This window comes from Micromys minutus (assembly GCF_963924665.1).
Source record: "Micromys minutus genome assembly, chromosome: X".
Classification (NCBI taxonomy): domain Eukaryota; kingdom Metazoa; phylum Chordata; class Mammalia; order Rodentia; family Muridae; genus Micromys; species Micromys minutus.
Window position 1 is genome coordinate 13,663,751 of NC_137970.1, and position 17,901 is coordinate 13,681,651.

A 17,901-nucleotide genomic window follows, 5' to 3' on the forward strand; every position below is an offset into this window, starting at 1 on the left:
TAATGAATGCAGCAGGTAGCTGACAACACATATGTTTTGGCTGTTTCAGCACTGAAAAACAGGCCAATCTGCTACCTTTGCAGACCCTAACACACCACGTATGGATTGACTTGCATGTGACTAAGGTGCCATGGTGGTTTTCAGCCACTGGAGACCCAATGCATACACTGTGATAGGTGGTTAAATAATATATATATTTTTTAATTTAATATATTTATTATAATTATTATAATTATAATTATATAATACATAATTATATATTTAATATAATATATATTTTATCAAGCAACATGCGCAGCTGAAATTTAGTCTACAGTCTTTGGAGAAAGACAGGTGTGTTAGTCTTATACATTGGCTCATCCTCATCTGACTCTGAAGAGTGATGGTTAGCTTTTTCTGCTAGCAATTACATTGTTACTCAAGTGGGAATTTCATAACTAAAAGGAGGAAGTGATGCCTAGCAATCAAGTAACCTAATATTATGGAAAAAAACCTGGTGATTATTTAATATTTGAATGTAATTGTAGGATTTATGAAGATGTTTTGAACTTGATATTTTAATATAAATCAGATTTGCTGACTGTGTGATCTTCTCTAAAGAATCAAATTTCAGAATATAATGTTTGGGGATTTTCCCAATAAATAGACAGGCACAATCCGTTTGTTGTTAGTTCCCAGGGTCAAAATCTCCTAAATTAACTCATAGTGGCCTCTCATGTTTTGTTATTCTTAGTACTGCCATTGAGTCACAAAACAGATCTTTGGGAGTTGAGTTCTTTTTAGTACAATTTGAGAGATTCCATTTTATTGGTTGTTGATAATATATCACCAGGAATTATGTAGAGTAAGTCCTCTTTGACCAACACAACCGGCAAGACTGGCATTCAATCTCAAGCTATGCTTGGCTGGTTGATCATTTTCCAAATTTTAGAAATGGCCAGTGGGCAGATTGCCCAGGCACAGTCAGCATAGTTTTTTGTTTTACAGAACACTTAACATTGAGAAATTCTATCATTTTATAATTTCACTTCTTCCTCATGAAAATGTATCACATACACACACACATACACACACACACACACTTCAAACAATGGCTAGTCATTTTCTGAAATATATATATTCATATATATATATATATATATATATATATATATATATATATGCCTTTAAATTGAGTCATTAGATTTTTTTTTCAAGAAAAGTTACCGTTTCCTTGTGGCATATGGGGTTAACACAGAGTCTGGATATGCAGAGCAGCCTAGCCTTGAATTTATCATTCTGACCTGAGTGCTTTATTGCATGGATTTACCAGAACACATGACGCTTCTCTTCTTTTATAATCTATTTCTATATATTTCAAATAAAACTCCATCACTCTGACTTTCCTTTTCCTCCATCCAGCATCCTACTTTCTTTCAATTTAAAGGTGGCATACCCGATGCCTACTGCCACCATTACCCAACCACTCTCCAGGCATACTTTGATCCCATAAACCTTATTTAATCTGGTAGTGGAAAGAACATAGGCCTGAATGCTAGAAAATATAGATTTCATGTTTTCTTATCCATCCATGAACTGTGGAGCCTTTGCTTATCAACCATCCTTCCTTGGATAGTTTACTTATCAACAAGCTTAGGGTTAAAATGGCCTTGTGCTGCTGCTGAGGGAGTAGCTGAGGTATATGTAAAATGTTTGGCATAGTAATAGGTACTCACTAAATGTTTGCTGTTTCTGTTGTTACCATTTACCTCTGTGCTTTGTGTTCCTGATACCAACAACTGACCTAGCCCAAAACATATGCTCTCGGCTGCATGCCTTCCCTAGACAGGGAGGGGTGTAACTGATGGTCTTGTTTAGAACAGCCGTCTTGGTAAAAGACAGGAACTTTGTTAGTTGGAGTCACCCTTTAATGACAAGTTCAATAACTGAGACGCAGGGAAAAGCTCACTGATTTCAGCATCAAAGCAAGCTTTAATCGTTATTTCTAAAAGTTCTCTGAACAATGGCTGCAAGTATTCAAATTCCATAAACATGATATTGCAAAAGCGGGGAAAGCGAAGACAATCATTTCTAGCCTTATTTTCTCACTTTATATCTGTTACTAAAGACAGATCTTAGTATCTGTTGCTAAGGACCGAGCATGGAAAGAGCTGTGCTGGCAGCTGGGGGCAGGGAGCTGGAGGCCTGGGAGGAAAAGGAAGTGCTCAAACAAGAAGCATGTGTGCACTCGTTTTCCATCTCCTAATCAGAATAACTCAGGCTAGATCTGGAGTTTGGGGAACTATGCTGATGTCAACTATTGCCTGCTTATGGGATCCTTTTCCTCCTACTTGGTTGCTTCATCCAGCCTTGATATGAGGGTTTGTGCTGAATTGTTATTGCATCCTGTTATTTTGTGTTCAGATGGAGGCCTGCTCTTTTTTTGTTTTTAAGAGAAACAGAGGAGCGATGGATCTAGGGAAGAGGAGGTACAAAGGTGAGGCTGAGAGTTGGGGAGGAGGGAGGCTGTGGTCTGGATCTCTTGTGTGTGAGAAGAATAAAGAAAAAAACAGAAAAAATGGAGAAACATTCTTGAAGGAGCAGACTCCTTACCACCTTCGTTAGAAAGGTATTTTCAGATTCCTTGTAACTGAGATCTCTCTCTAGCTCAAACTTTGCTACAGATAATTAAAACTGACTTATTCATTATACAAAACGAATGTGTGTTGAATGAATGAACTAATGCCTGGGGTGCAACATGAAGGGTCTGGACCTATCTTCAGGGGCGACAATTCTCGTGGTGCCATGTGCACATCTAGGAAAGCCTCATTTGCCAGAACCAACCTTCAGTGCTCTAAGGATGCTAAGAGAACAAGGGTACAGCAGTTATTTAAGGAGAATCTGAGCTCTCCCATCATCTAGTCTCTTTAAAATGCCCACACAATAGCAAACTTTGTGACCAGAATTGAAACTATATGAAGTCAAAACAGGATGAGTACATGCATCCTTCAGTTACATGTGGTACATACCAAATAAAATGGAGCGTGAATGCCAACACTGGGGAGACCCTTTCCCCAGCCCTTTTCCCTCTGAGTGCTCTGCTTTCCTTTCTCTTCTGTTGTGTCCACACTTTCTCTCCAACAAGGCCTCTGCCCTCTATGCTTCCTTCCTCATTATCAAAGCTGCATAGTTATAAATGTTTGTCTCCCTGGGGGTGGGGCAGTCAGAAATGCTTTTAGTTCCCAGAAACAGAAGTAGGGTTTTTTTTTTTTTTTTTTTTTTTTTTTTTTGTTGTTGTTGTTGTTGTTTTTTTCCTCTTGCACACGAGACTAACAGTGATCTAGACTGTGTCTTGCACTTCTGGATACCCATAAAATATTGGGTGTGATTTTGCTATCAGCCCTGTTATTTGGGGATTACAGATTCTAGGATTCGTATTTGGGGAAGATGGTGATGCAGTCGTGGTGATGAAAATGCTGTAGTTAAAAAAAAAAAGTTATTTTCTATACACATAAGATCTATTTGTGTGGGTATTTAAGCCAAAGAAGAAATGGATTCTAAGCAGGATGTGTATTACCAGGTATACATTTGCTAGAATTCAGTTCAAAATTCATAAGGGTTGGCTGGAGCAGACTGTTTCTGTCAGTAAATGAATGTGGTTTACTTTGCCAGCTTACAGACTAGAACTCGACATGTTAGCCGGCATCATCCTAGGAAGGTAGGTCTCTGAATTCATCCCTCCTGCCTCTAAATAACAATTGGATGAATACACTAGGTCAGGCCATCCCACTGGTTCATATTTTCCTCTCTACTCCCAGGGGAATCAGGATACTCTGGTCTGTAAACCTAACAGAAGGGCAATTCTGTCTCTGGACATGCATTCCATTCTGACATAGTTCTGAATGTTCGCCTCTGTTTGTTCATTCGGTAAACTGACCTTGAAACCTATTCTGCCAAACACCATGATAAATGCCCCTAACTCCAATCAGTCTAATAGTTCTTAGTGGGAATCATCTCAGACCCAGTTAGGCTGTTGTGCTGGTAAACTGGAATATACTTCTGTGTCATTGGTAAGTATTAAGTCACCATCAATATCACTATCTCCTTCATTAAAAAAAAAAAGGTCTCCTTTAGCATGATGCTAAGATTAAAGATGAAACAAAAATGAAGAACGATGAGCTACTCTTTGATTTGCTTTTTGTTGGGGAAGAGAATAAAAACTGCCTCTTGACACAGCCTGGTATTAACTGTGAAAAGATGACCACACCCACAGTCAGATGGCTTAGATCTGGCTTCAGCTTCTGAATCTGAAGGAAGTAGCTAAACTCATTTGAGCTCCTATTGTTTATCCTAGAACAAGACCCAGAATGTGCTTTTTCTTTTTTTGCCTTACCCTCTTTTGGCATGGCAGAGGGAAATATGAAATAATACAACATAGCGATGTTTGTAAAAAGTGCTCTGAAACCATGATGCTCCATGTAAAATAAAGATAACCTATGACTAGCAAACAATCTTTGGAATTCTTATGGGGGGGGCTATGCCATTATGGTTTCCTTTCCTCCTCCTCTCCTACAATCAACCGTCAATATCAGGGCATTTGGCAGCGCACACTGGTTTCCTTGTGAAAGAGCTGAGTTAGAAGTTTTCCTTGTTGAAAATGAAGTGGACTCCACGTGGGCCGGATTCAGAGTTGGAGATGCTCTGTTTACTGAGAGTTTTAGCCAAGGCTTCGGGGCCACACAGGAAAACTCCTATTCTGGTGCTTTGGAGAAAGAAAAGAAAGTTTCAGGCTTTGACATTAGTTTGGGCAGCAAAGAGGGTTGGTAAATTTCCTGTTAAGTAGAGGCTACTCTGTTCCTTTATTTCCCCCCACAAGTGACAAAAAATGTTCAGTTTACTCAAAAGGAGACTGAATATAGAGATACTTGGCAGACTCAAATGAAGTTGACAACTCCCCAAAATGAAATCCAAACAGAGATTTTGGAAATTTTTACCACAAAGATATCATGGTGTACTGGTTTTGTGCATCAACAAGACACAAGTTGGAGTTATCACAGAGAAAGGAGCCTCAGTTGGGGAAATGCCTCCATGAGATTCAGCTGTAAGGCATTTTCTCAACTAGTGATCAAGGGGGGAGGGCCCAGCCCATTGTGGGTGGTGCCATCCCTGGGCTGGTAGACCTGGTTCTATAAGAAAGCAGGCTGAGCAAACCAGGGGAAGCAAGCCAGTAAGTGACATCCCTCCATGGCCTCTGCATCAGCTCCTGTTTCCTGACCTGCTTGGGTTCCAGTCCTGATTTCCTTTGGTGATGAACAGCAATGTGGAAGTGTAAGCTGAATAAACACTTTCTTCCCCAACTTGCTTCTTGGTCATGATGTTTGTGCAGGAATAGAAACCCTGACTAAGACCCATGGCTAATAGGCAAAGTTAAGGTGTCCTTTCCTGTTGGACTTGAACTCCCCAACCTTTCTAGTATCTTGAAATCAACAACAATCCCTCATTGGGTGCCTCAACTCTGACAGCAGCTTTATCCTCTGAAGCCTTTTAGTTGAAATCCTTGTTTATCAAACTGTAGTCCCATGCCATCTTAAAAATGCATCATGTTTTTAATGATGCAGGTCTGTGGGCCCCACTTCAGACCTAATAAATCAGAGTGTATATGTAATTCTTAAGCAAGGTAATTTATGGACTCAGTAATGCACATTAAAGCTCATTAAAGCAATTGTTCAATTAAAGCAGGCATATCAAGCCTAGGGCCAATGGGCCACATACATCTAAGAATAGCTCTGTGCACAGCCTGACACATTTGTTAGATCACATCATGTTGCAACGACAAGTCAATGAATGCATTTGCCACATCTATTTGAAAAGATATATTTAAAGTAAAATATTGAGTTCCTCGTGTGTCCTATGTGACAGGGGGATTTCCTTAGGGTTTCATGATGGCTAAAACTGTAATGCACCATGTCATCTGTCAACTTATGATTTCAGACTCAGATACTTGATCTGAAAGTGGATGTATAACAGTCTTAATATTAAGCATAAGCTGTACTCACCATTTAAAATCAATGTATACAATAGTGACATTTGGGCAACTAAAGAAGAGAAATGCTATGGGGCAGGGCATTGAGAGAGTTACTCTCCATGTGATTTTGCTCTGAATTAAAGATTATTTCTAAAAGTTAGAGCTAGCAGACATCTGTTGGATAAGAATTCAACCCTATCACAGCATGGAAATATTACTGGTAACTTTTAGACTACCAACTACAACCAGTGCTCAGGAACTGCTGCTCTAAGTGGACCACAAGCTTCGAGAACACTTGAGTGGAGGATGCCTTACTTAGGGTGTTGACTTGCAATGGTCTTGAACTCATTATCCCAGTTGGGCCGTCCATACAGAGTCTTCTGTTTTAGGCCTGTGATCACATCTTTCTCCTCATCATGGTGCACAGCAAAGTGATTGGCCTGGAGCAAAGGATATACATTCAGAAAAATAAAGAGACATGGTATAACACATTTCACACATCAAGCTCTTACTACTTAACATATACACGAAGTGGCATACACACGTCATGACAGTAGCAGGCGATATTCTTCAGGAAAAAGGGATGAAAGGGCCCTCTGTACCCATCTTCTATCAGGATGTTATACTAGATATGTAGGTATCAGTTCCTTACGAGACATAGTGCATAGCCAATAAATGCCTTTACAGAGGGTGCCTTTGTAAAAAGCTCTGTTCAAATGTCAAGGAGGAGACCATTTGAAGCAAGACCCCCCCTCGTTAAAGAGAAAATTCCTCTTTTACAATCCCCCTAGAGGCAGGTGCCTACTGGACCTTCATGCCTGGGCCAGTTAGTGTGGGCAGTGGATTAGAAAGTTTAGGAGGAGATAGATTTCAAGGCTGTGATGGGGAATCTGCCAACTGCTTATAACTCATCTTCGAGAAAAGAAATTAGCCCCACCCCCAGCCTCAGTAAAAGATCTAGCCATGCAGCTGCTTGAGACTCCTGGCAGGTTTCAAGATGAACGAATGAACAGGGCTTTGAACACCTATGGAGTCAAAGGGAAACTGATGACAATCACCCAATAAACTCTTCTTTCGAGCCTGATATGGACATCTACTGAGAGGCTCTGCCAGAGCCTTACTGATACAGGTTAAGATACTTGCAGCCAACCATCAGACTGAGCATGGGGACTCCAATGGAGGACTTAAAGAAAGGACTGAAGGAGCTGAAGGTTTTTGCAACCCCATAAGAAAATCAACATCAACAACCAGACCTCCCCACAGCTCCCAGGGGCTGAAACACCAACCAAAGAGTATACATGGAGGGACCCATGGCTCCAGCTGCACATGTAGCAGAGGATGGCATTGTTGGGCAACAATAGGAGTAGAAATCTTTGGTCCTGTGAAGGCTTGTTTTCCCAGTGTAGGGGAATGCCAGGGTGTTGAGGTAGGAGAGGGTGGGTAGGAAGGGGAGAGCATTCTTATAGAAGCAGGAGGAGGGGGATGGGAGGGGTGAACTGGGAAAGTGGATAACATTTGAAATGTAAATACAACTATCCAATTAAAAAATTCTTTCCTGGTCCTAAACTCACAAAGCTAAGAGGTAAACCTATAACCATAGTCAGTCATTATTTCTCCCTGTCTTAGACATAGCCTGACCTCCAGGTCACAGAAAAGAAGTGTTAGCTGACTACTGGGCTAAACCAAATCATATGAAAGTTAACTATTTCCTCCCTGGTTGATGTAAAAATACAAAGTTCTTCTTTTGCCCCCAAGTACCATATCACCCTCTAAGAAAGGCAAATGCATACTTCAGGGAACCTGCCCTAGTTTCCTTTCTTGTCTCTGTCACAAAATATCACAATAAAATCTACTAGGAGAGAACGGGTTTATTTGGCTCACAATTGCAGGTTGCAGTCCATCATTGTGGAGAAGTCAAGGCAGCAGGAGCTTGAAACAGCGAGTCATATCCACAGTCAAGAGGAGGAAGAAAGAAATGCACCCGTGTGGGTTGCTTTCTGCTTCTAACTAAGCTTTCTTCTGTCCTATATAGTTCAAAGGTTCCCCTCCCAAGGGCTGATGCCACCTACAATGAGGTGCATCTCCCCACATCAGTTAGCAACTAAGACAATCCCAGACAGAGATGCTTATAAGTCAGTTCTATATAAATATTGAACCAATTGAGACTCTCTTCCCAGACGGACATTTATAACTAACCATATAGGCCCTAACGAGGCTTCTTCATACAGCACAGCTTAACCTTGTCAATTATAAGATGCTTATATTGTTAAATGATCCTGGTGGGAGACTATATTGCATTCAGTTGAAGAAAAGTGAGTTATTTTAGAAGACTCCAAATATTTTTCATGGCACATATTCATATGCATATATGCATATATACTATATAACTGACTTTCTTCACCATACATAAGTCAATTTATTTATCACTAATAGGCACAAACTGCTGAGACCTGCTGAGTGCATTTGGACTCTGCTGTTTACTTGCTGGATGCCTTTATCCAAATAAATTAGTAAGTTCTAGGCTTTTGAGTCTTTGTCAATAAAATTTAGAGAATAATAGTAGTTACTTTATCATAGGGTTGCTGAGAACAGAGAATTAGACAATCTGCATAAACACTAAAACCAGTACCCAGAACAGGACTCAGTCTGCAAAGGATTGTAGGACCCCAGTCCTGATACCTAAATCCATAAGAAATGAAGTCTCTTACATATTTTGAATTATATCTAGATTAGTCATAACACTGCAGGCAATGGAAGCCCTATGTAACTAGTTGTTACACTGTATCATTTAGGGAGCAATTAAAGAATATATGTTTAGTATGGTTACCTTTTCCCCAAATATTTGGATTAGGTTGATGGAGTATATACATGCAGAACCTCAAGTATATGGAGAGTTGACTGAATATAACCATATTGAATATATCATATAACATATAAATGAAGGACTGTATACAAGAAAGGAGTATAGATTTTCTTTCCATTACTGTTTGATGAATCCTGTCTATGTGCTTTGAGATTCCAGCTCTTTGGTGGGAACAATGTTCTAATACCAACATAGGCCTCTTAGTTTGGAATCTAGTCTCAAGGTCTAAATATCTGCTGATGATACAGAGTAACTATGAGCAGGCTGGGTCACTTGAGTCCATTAGCTGTCCTTGGGGGAAAAAACTAGTGCACAGAATTTTCCACAAAATTAAAAGGAAGCCAGCATGTTCTGGATAGACTAAGAAAGACCTGAGAACTGGATTCTTGTCCTCACCTGAGATTCATCCCAGCCAGTAAGGTAGATGTTGTAGCTGAGGAAGTCGGCATTGTTCCTTTCCTGCATCTGGGTCTCCAGCAGCTGCAGCAGGTCTGCAAACCACTCAAAGGCATGTGTGTCCCTGCACAGCCAGTAGAAGTAGATCTGGAGAAGGACAGGCCACGAATCAGATTATATCGGCTTCAACAAACGGGTCCCTAATGTACTAAACATTTTCATGATGCCCAGAATGCCTAAAAATGGGTTTTCAGAAATCTGGAGATGTTTGTCATTGTTTCAAGATAGGATCTTTAATATAGCCCAAACTGACCCTGGTTTAAACCTGTGATCCTCCAGTTTCTGCCTCTCAAGTGCTGGCATTGTGGGTGTGTATTACCAAATCCATATCACTCACAGGCTAATTTACACAAATCTTCTCTGACCTTCAAGCAAGCAGACGAGGAAATAATTTTCAGGAGCTGCTAGAGAGGTGGTTCATTGGGTAAGACTGCTTTTTGTTCTCCGAGGGCATCATCAGAGTTCTGTTGCCAGCATCTGTGTCAAGTGGCTCACAACTGCCTGTTACTTCTGCTCAAGGGCATCTGATGCACCCTTTTAGCTTCTACCCACATCCCTACATATGTGGTGTGTGGGTATGTATACATACATACATACACACACACACACACACACACACATGGACATAAATAAAAATAAATATTTAAAAGTAAATCAATAAATTAATGATTTAGGCTTACAGATATGTAGCTAAACCCCACCTTGTAGCTTGCTAGTTTCCCCATGCTGGCTGCTGTTCCTCTACCAGAATCCCCGACTTCCTATATATCTGCTCTGAGAAAAGCCAAAGGAATCAACACAGTGGCTGTCACAGGATGTCCTCCCTGCCTGGGACTGCCAGACCCTTCCAAGTTCCTAGGGAAAGGGTAGTCTTACTAACACCCTCTTCACTAGAGAAGAATGAAATGTGAGGCTGGGGTCAGTGACCCTATCAGAACCAATCTTAACAGTAGAATAATTTGAGGTTTATAAGGCATCTTTCTCCAAGCAACATGTAACAGTCCCCTGGAAATTTATCCCCAGGAGACATCATAAGCAAGTAAAAAGTTCTATGTCCCCTGCCCTAGTCTGCTAAAAAGCAGTATATTGAAGTATATATCCAAGAAGAAGGTATAATTCAGTGGTAGGACATTTGAGCAGCACACTTGAATCCTTGGCTGCCACCCTAAACACTGCTTGGTCTGTTTGTGTGTGTGTGTGTGTGTGTGTGTGTGTGTGTGTGTGTGTGTGTGTGATATGTGATCATGCATGTGCATACTCAAAGTGTACCTATTAGACTGGGATTGTCACTACTTCTTCTATTTCTCAAATTTTATAAATTTATAATACTGCCAGACAAATACAGCATATTACTTTTACTAACAGGTCTGTTTATATACACGAACACTAACTCAGCTTTTACTCCCTTGAGGTGAAGCCTGCCTCTCTGGAGTCACTCAAGCCTTTCCTTCATTTTCCCCATCTCTGAAAGCCAGATGGTTAATCCAGGCCCTCCAGCAAGTAAGAGGAGCTTACCTTTTTGAGCCTCAGATTGGTGGCATTGTCGCAATACTTGTACCAGACGGACTTGAGAATGGAGGCAAAGGGTGTGACCCCAATCCCGGCTCCTACTAACATCACCACTTCATAGCTGAACACATCTTCACTGGCTGTACCAAAGGGCCCATCAACTGCTATCCTGAATGGAAAGGGAAGGGGATGGTTATGGATGTATAGATCTTCACAGCATAATACCCACTGCTGTGCACTATGCTGACTCAAACTGAGGTAGTGTATGTATAGGAAACCTCTGGCTTTCAAGGAATTCATGTAATGCCACCACTGGGGTTGAAAATAAGAATATAAATGATTAGCTAACTAAAAATATTTTCTAGATTGCCATAGGTTTTTTTTTTTTTTTTTTTTTTTCTGATTTCTTACTCTTCTTTCCTCTACACAGAACACATAGGCCTCTTTAGATTTGTTTGATTTTGTCATGTGGGTGTTTTTCCCTGTATGTGTATCTGTGTAGCATGGACATGCCTGGTGTTCATAGAGGCTATAAAATGATGGGTCCCCTGAAATGGGAGTTACAGATAATTGTGAGGGCCTCGACTTGAACTTGGGTCTTGTGGAAGAAGAGTTGGTGCTCTGAGTCATCTCTGCAGCCCCCATGTCTCTCTTGGTATGAAAATCTGTACTTGATTCTTTTGTTTTGTATTGTGGTTCTTGTTCTTGCTGCTGTTGTGTGTATGCATATGCCAAAGAATACATGAGATCAGAGGACAACTTGCAGGAGTTTCTCTCCTTCCGCCATGGGAGCTTGGGGTCAGGGACTGGACTCAGGACATCTGGTATGCACAGCAAGCTCTTACTCATTGAGGCATAGCCCTGTGCTTACTTGCTTGCTTGTTTTTTTTTTTTTTTTGTTGTTGTTGTTGTTTTGTTTTTGTTTTTGAACAAAGATCTCTTGTATCCCAGGCTAGCCTCAGTGTTTTTATCTAGTGAGTGGGAACTTTAAACTCCTGATTCTCCTGTCTCCACCTCCCAAGTCTTGGGATTACAGACATGGGCTCCACACCCGCCAGGACAATCTACATTTGAAATTCCTAATTGCATTACAACTTAGTTTCTACTGAGTCCCTGACATGATTTTGAAAATGGCATCATTTGTTTGTGTTAAGTAGCTGGAGAGAGGGATGCAAAGCAAATAGTATGTTCAAACAAAAAGATATCATTTAAAATTTAAGAATTTTAATTTCTGATGGGACTTTTGTTTTTCTGAAAAAGTTAATAGAAGTTGCCCTTGACCATTACATATTTAAGGGAAGTTGAGGGTATTACTAATATTGGATCTCAATGCTTTAATAATTCGCCCAGAAGATCTAAACATATATGTAGACATATCACATGCAGTTGTGAACACAGAGAAATACCCATACATTTCTTTTGAGCCACTGTTCTTTATCACTCAGAAGATCATGTGGTAAGATATGGGGGACTCACAACTATTTAGCCATTTCTCCTAAACACATACACATTTCCAATATGTGTCCCATACTCACTTAGGTAGTTTCCAGGCATCTTGGAACTCTTGCTTATCACAGCCACAAGCATTGAATAGCCCCTCAGTCCAGTCTCCCACAATACGGATATGGATGCTAAAAAAGTCTTCCTCAGGAGCAGAGGTCAGTGTGAATGGGTGCCACTCCAGCTTGGATACCTCGGGGCATTTGACAAAAATGTACTGCCCAACCTCCATCTTGAATCCCTTCTTCTTCATCTGAAGCTCAATGGTTTTGAAAGGGTGAGTGACCACCTGTAGAATAAAACACAACCTTATCCACAAAACATTTGCACTTTTAGGATCCATATGGGTAAAATCATTATGATGCCCTACCTGTGTTTTTTAATTTTTTTTTTTTTAATTTTGGGACCAACACAGAAGGTCCATCAGCAGATGTATCTGTCATTTGGGATTTGTCCTCAACTGTAGCTGATGGCTAACCATGGATGGAGGAATGGACACCAAGTCCTCGTCTACCTTCAACCTGAGACAGTTTCAACTCTGCCTTTTTAGGATCAGCAGACATTGCAGCTGCAACCACATTGTAGGCCAGGCCAGCCCTTCTCTCTTCCTCATTCTGTCTTTCTTAACATTTTAAATATTTTTTCTTGTTTGTTTTGAGACATAGTTTCTGTATGTAGCCCAGGGTAGCCAGAAACTTGTGATGTAGCTTAGGCTGGTCCTAAAATCTTGCTCTCCCACCCCAACTTCCTGCTTACTGAGATCGTGGGAATGTGCTACCACATCTGGTTTTCTTTCCTTATGAGTAAAACCCCTGGGAACAGGCTCCTAATAAGCATTTTGCATACAGTTCTGTTTCACAGTCTTTGGCAGGAAATCGAAACCACCAGTCTGTTGTAATTTCTCTCTCTTTGAAGCTAAAGAAGGTACAAAAAACTAGAAAAAAAAAGTCTCCTGTTCACTCTCTCTCCTCAGGTCATGAGATAAGACACTGGCAGCTAAACAGAATATTGAGCTATCACTGGTATATTGCAACAGCCCTCAAATGAAGCTAACCATGCTGTCTGTTCTTGTCCTGAATCACACTTAAATGTGCCTAATTCCATGCATCGTTTCTACATTCCTCCTCACTTAGGGAGAGCATCATCCATCTTTCTCCAAGCCAGTTACTATGTTTATCCTCCATATACACAAATGTCCACAGAAAATATGTTCCAACCATATAAATCAAGTGAATGGGTGCATCGAAAAGAGAACGGAATAAAGGAAACAGAAAGCAATATTCTTTCTTGTCCAAAACATATCTTCACTCCCACGTTTATTTCAGCACCACAGCTAGGATCTAGAGTCAGCCTCACTGTAGAAAAGCAATGAACTGATAATGACAATGTGATATATCTACACAGTAGAGTGCTATTAAGCTTAAAGAATCTTGCCATGGGTCAGATTATATAATTTTTAAAAAATATTTTCTTTACTTACATTTCAAATGTTATCCCCTTTCCTGGTTTCCCCTCTGGAATCCCCCTATCACCCCCCTGCCTTTATAAGAGTGCTCCCCAACCCACCTATCCACTCCCTCTTGCCTTCCCACCCTGACATTCCCCTACACTGGGAAAACAGTGGCCTTTACAGGAACAAGGGCCACTCCTCCTATTGATGCCAGACAATGCCATCCTCTGCTACATATGCAGCTGAAGCCATAGGTCCCTCCATGTGTACTCAATAGTTGGTGATTTAGTCCCTGGGAGCTCTGGGGGGGTCTGTTTGGTTGATATTGTTGTTCATCCTATGAGGTTGCATGATCTTATAGAATCCTGAATGATATAAGTGAAATAAGCCAAACACAGATGCAGCATCATCTCCCTCATATGATGAACTTGCATGTGTTCAGCTCATAGAAATTGAATATAAAATGATGGTTACTCGAGGATAAGGAGAATGGGGTAGAAGGAGTTACGGGTTTTCTCGGGTACTGAGTTAGTCAAGTAGGATGAATACATTCTGGTGTTCTGGTGGGCAGTAGATATTGTAAATATGGTGAATAATATGTTTTCTATTTAGAAGCTTTATAGAAGACTTTGGATATTTTTTGTAATTGATATCATACATGTTTGAGTTGAAAGATGTGCTATTTACTTGATTACACAAGTATAACACAGAAGAATACTATATTGTAGCCTATAAACACATACAATTCTGAGCTAACTGAAAATGAAATCAAGTTTAAAGCTAACTACAAAGGTCATATACTGTCCCTGTGAAGATGCCTACAGTACCTAGAAGAATCTCAGAGGTGTGGGTACAGACAAACCGAAGGTCATCAAAAGAAGGAATATCAGGAAGAAGTGAAACAGCAGCTTTTGAATGATTACTGGTATTGCTGGGCATTTCTTTCCGAGAGCGGACTGAAGAAATGTGGTAAATCCTATCAATAAAAGTTAATGCTGAGGCTGGGGCTAATTAGCAAAGCAGATGTTTAGCATATGTGATGCCTTCGTTTCACCCCTAGCACCACCAAAGAAATGGAAAACATTTTCAAAATATGGAATTAAATGTGTCTCATATGACAAGGCTACAAACCCCTTTGTCTTCCCCAAAACAAGCAATTGAAAAGCATCACTTTGAATATAAAAAATGTTGTTGAAATTTGTTTACCATGCTGTAATTTTGTGTGGTAAAACAGTTTTTCCCATGTTGCAGTTTCTTATGATAAGCACAAAGAGGATTAACTAAATAAGATATACTACTAGTCTCACTGGCATATTGTTGGATAACCCCTGTTTTATATTTGCATGAGATGAAAGTGAACATTAATTTTCTTCACAAGCTAACAAATTTGCCCTAGAAATAATATTTGCCTGGTTTTGGCCATGCCTTATTTATGAAAAGAAAATAATGTGGCTAGGTTTTAAAAATGAAAAACAATGAAAATAGCATAAAAGAAGGGCTGCACATTCTTACACTGCAAGTCACCCAGTGGCAGCAGGACTAGCTCTGCTGTAGGTACCAACTGGAAATAATCTAGTGGGGGTGGACAGAGGGAATTTTGGTGTCTTGCAAAAAATAAACTTTAATACTTTTTGTAAATACTTTCTAAGGTGAATTGAATTAAATTTTATTTAACAAAATAATCTCAGCTGTTTTGTGAAACCACAAGAAACTTTTTTAAAATCTATCTATCATCTATCTATTATCCATCTACTATCTATCTATTACCTACTATTAATCTATCTACGTATTATCTATCACCTATCTATGTGTCTATCTATCATATAGAGTCTGTCTAATTGTATATCTTTAGTTTGTAATGAAAAAGAAAACATGGGAGAATGGAGAAAGAAAAAAAATAAAAACACTCCAGACATAGAGTTTGGAGAGTAAATGCATGGTGTAGTTTATCCACGTGATACCTCAGTCTCTGCAGCTCTAATATACAGTGATTACATATAAAGAATAAAAGAAGGTCAGGAAAATGAATTGAGGTGTGTACCAATGGGGGATGGGGAACTGGGACAGCCACTAGAAAGTCCCAGATGCCAGGAGTGCAAGAACCTCCAAGACCCAATGGGGATGACATTAACTGAAATACCCAACAAAGGGGAAGGCGAACCTGTTGAGAATATATCCAGAGGTTAGGCAAGGCCCCAATTGGGGGATGGGGCCACATATCCGTCTCCAAAATTTTAACCTAGAATTGCTCCTGTCTAAAGGAAATACAGGGACAAAGAGTGGAGCAGAGTCTAAAGGAAAGGCCATCCAGCGACTGTACAACCTGGGGATCCATCCCAAAACCCAGACAATCTTTCTGAAGCCAAGAAGTGCTTGCTGACAGGAGCTTGATACAGCTGTATCCTGAGAGGCTCTGCCAGATCATGACCTGTAGATGGCCCCACAACTGTTTGTATTTTGATGTTAATTCCAAATCCCCAATAAGTGCTGCCTAGTCATATACTCAGGACTTCATCAGAACCTTCCCATTTTAATTAGTAAAATAAAGGCGAGAGCCAGTGATTGGGCAGAGGAAGGGAAGGTGGAGAGGGTCAGAGGTGGAGAAGTAAAGGGAAAGCGAGGGACACAGAGGAAAACAAAGAGTAGGACCAAGATGGACATCAGGAAGGATGAATTGGATTCAGGTGGACTTAATTGGTGTTAGGTAGCTATAAACATTTTAAGGATGTTATAGGTCTTTTATCTCATAGAAGGGAAGTTTGTATTTTTGTTCATTTGATGTAGTTTTGTTGTAAAGAGGGTTTGTGGATTGAGAATTTAATATATATACATACCTGTATGAAAAGCTATCGGGCCTTAGAGTCATGTTTGTGCTGGGCGGGGTGTTAATTCCACCCAGGATGGAGGCAGTCGTGAGGGCAGAGTGAGATTGGAGACAGCTTGGATGGAGTGACACAATCCATACTAGAAGTGGTGCCCTCGGAGTGAGACCAAGGAGGCCAATAAAGAGATAAGCCTTTACATTTTTTATATTTACTGCAACAATGACCAATACAGATGCGGATGCTCAAAGCCAGCTATCCGGACTGGTCACAGGAACCCCAATGGAGGTGTTAAGGGAAGGACTGAAGAAGCTAAAAGGGGCCTTATCTGCCATCAATGGGGGGTGACTGAAGAAGCTAAAAGGGGCCTTATCTGCCATCAATGGGGGGTGAGGCCCTTGGTCCTGTGAAAGTTTGATGCCCCAGTGTAGAGGAATGCTAGGGCAGTAAGCAGGAATGGGTGGGTGGGTGGGTGGGTGAGAGTGCACCCCCATAGAAGCAGGAGGAATGGGATAAGGGGCTTGTGGAGGGGAAATTAGGAAAGAGGATAACATTTGAAATGTAAATAAATAAAATATCCAATTAAAAATGAATAAAAGAAGAAACTAGAAAGTTTCAGCATCCTATGGTTACTTGGTGGTTTCTGTTTTGTTTTGTTTTGTTTTGGGGCATAAAAATTTTGTCTCCCAAACACATAACATGTGTGTGTGTGTATGTGTGTGTGTGTGTGTGTGTGTGTGTGTGTGTGTGTGTGTGTGTGAGAGAGAGAGAGAGAGAGAGAGAGAGAGAGAGAGAGAGAGAGAGAGAGAATTTTAGTGTCCCTCTTAAAGACCATTATTAAGTTAAATTAAAATCAACTGTATATTTCTCTCTGTTTTTGGTTTAATAAAAAGAATGTGGCTGAGTGACCTTTAAACCAACAGTATAGAGAATTGGTGAGAGCACAAAATAGCTACTACCAATAATTCCGCATCAGTGAATACCTTTGTGATGACCACTTTCTGTTGAGATCGCCAAAACCGGACCAACCTCTCACAGAAGTACAGGAACATGGGACCCACTATCCATTTCCAAGTCTGTAATCACATCAAAATACAAAAAGAAGGGTTAAGGGGGTGGTGACAGCTCATGAGAGACTTAGAAGGAGCAAATATTTTGCCAGCCAGGTTAAACTTCATAAGCTTGCTGAAGCATTTACTACTGATAAGATTTTTTTTATAATAAGAGTCTATATGAAAATATCAAAAGTAAGATGAACTGTTAAGCAAATAAAACGATCACATTGGGGTTATATATT

The 17,901-nt window shown here is 40.3% G+C and overlaps 1 protein-coding gene across 1 annotated transcript in view; it reads right to left on the minus strand.

The window, feature by feature from the left end:
* Positions 1-2,052: 2,052 nt before the first annotated feature.
* Positions 2,053-17,901, minus strand: part of CYBB (cytochrome b-245 beta chain) — a 35,582-nt gene continuing 19,733 nt past the window's right edge. Inside the window, exons 8-13 of the mRNA XM_080910487.1 lie at positions 17,588-17,680; positions 12,368-12,621; positions 10,839-11,001; positions 9,264-9,410; positions 6,320-6,444; positions 2,053-4,741 (exon numbers count right to left, since the gene is read on the minus strand). Of these exons, the coding sequence (XP_080766613.1) occupies positions 4,615-4,741; positions 6,320-6,444; positions 9,264-9,410; positions 10,839-11,001; positions 12,368-12,621; positions 17,588-17,680 (909 nt within the window). The 3' untranslated portion in view covers positions 2,053-4,614. The remainder of the gene's footprint in view (positions 4,742-6,319; positions 6,445-9,263; positions 9,411-10,838; positions 11,002-12,367; positions 12,622-17,587; positions 17,681-17,901) is intronic.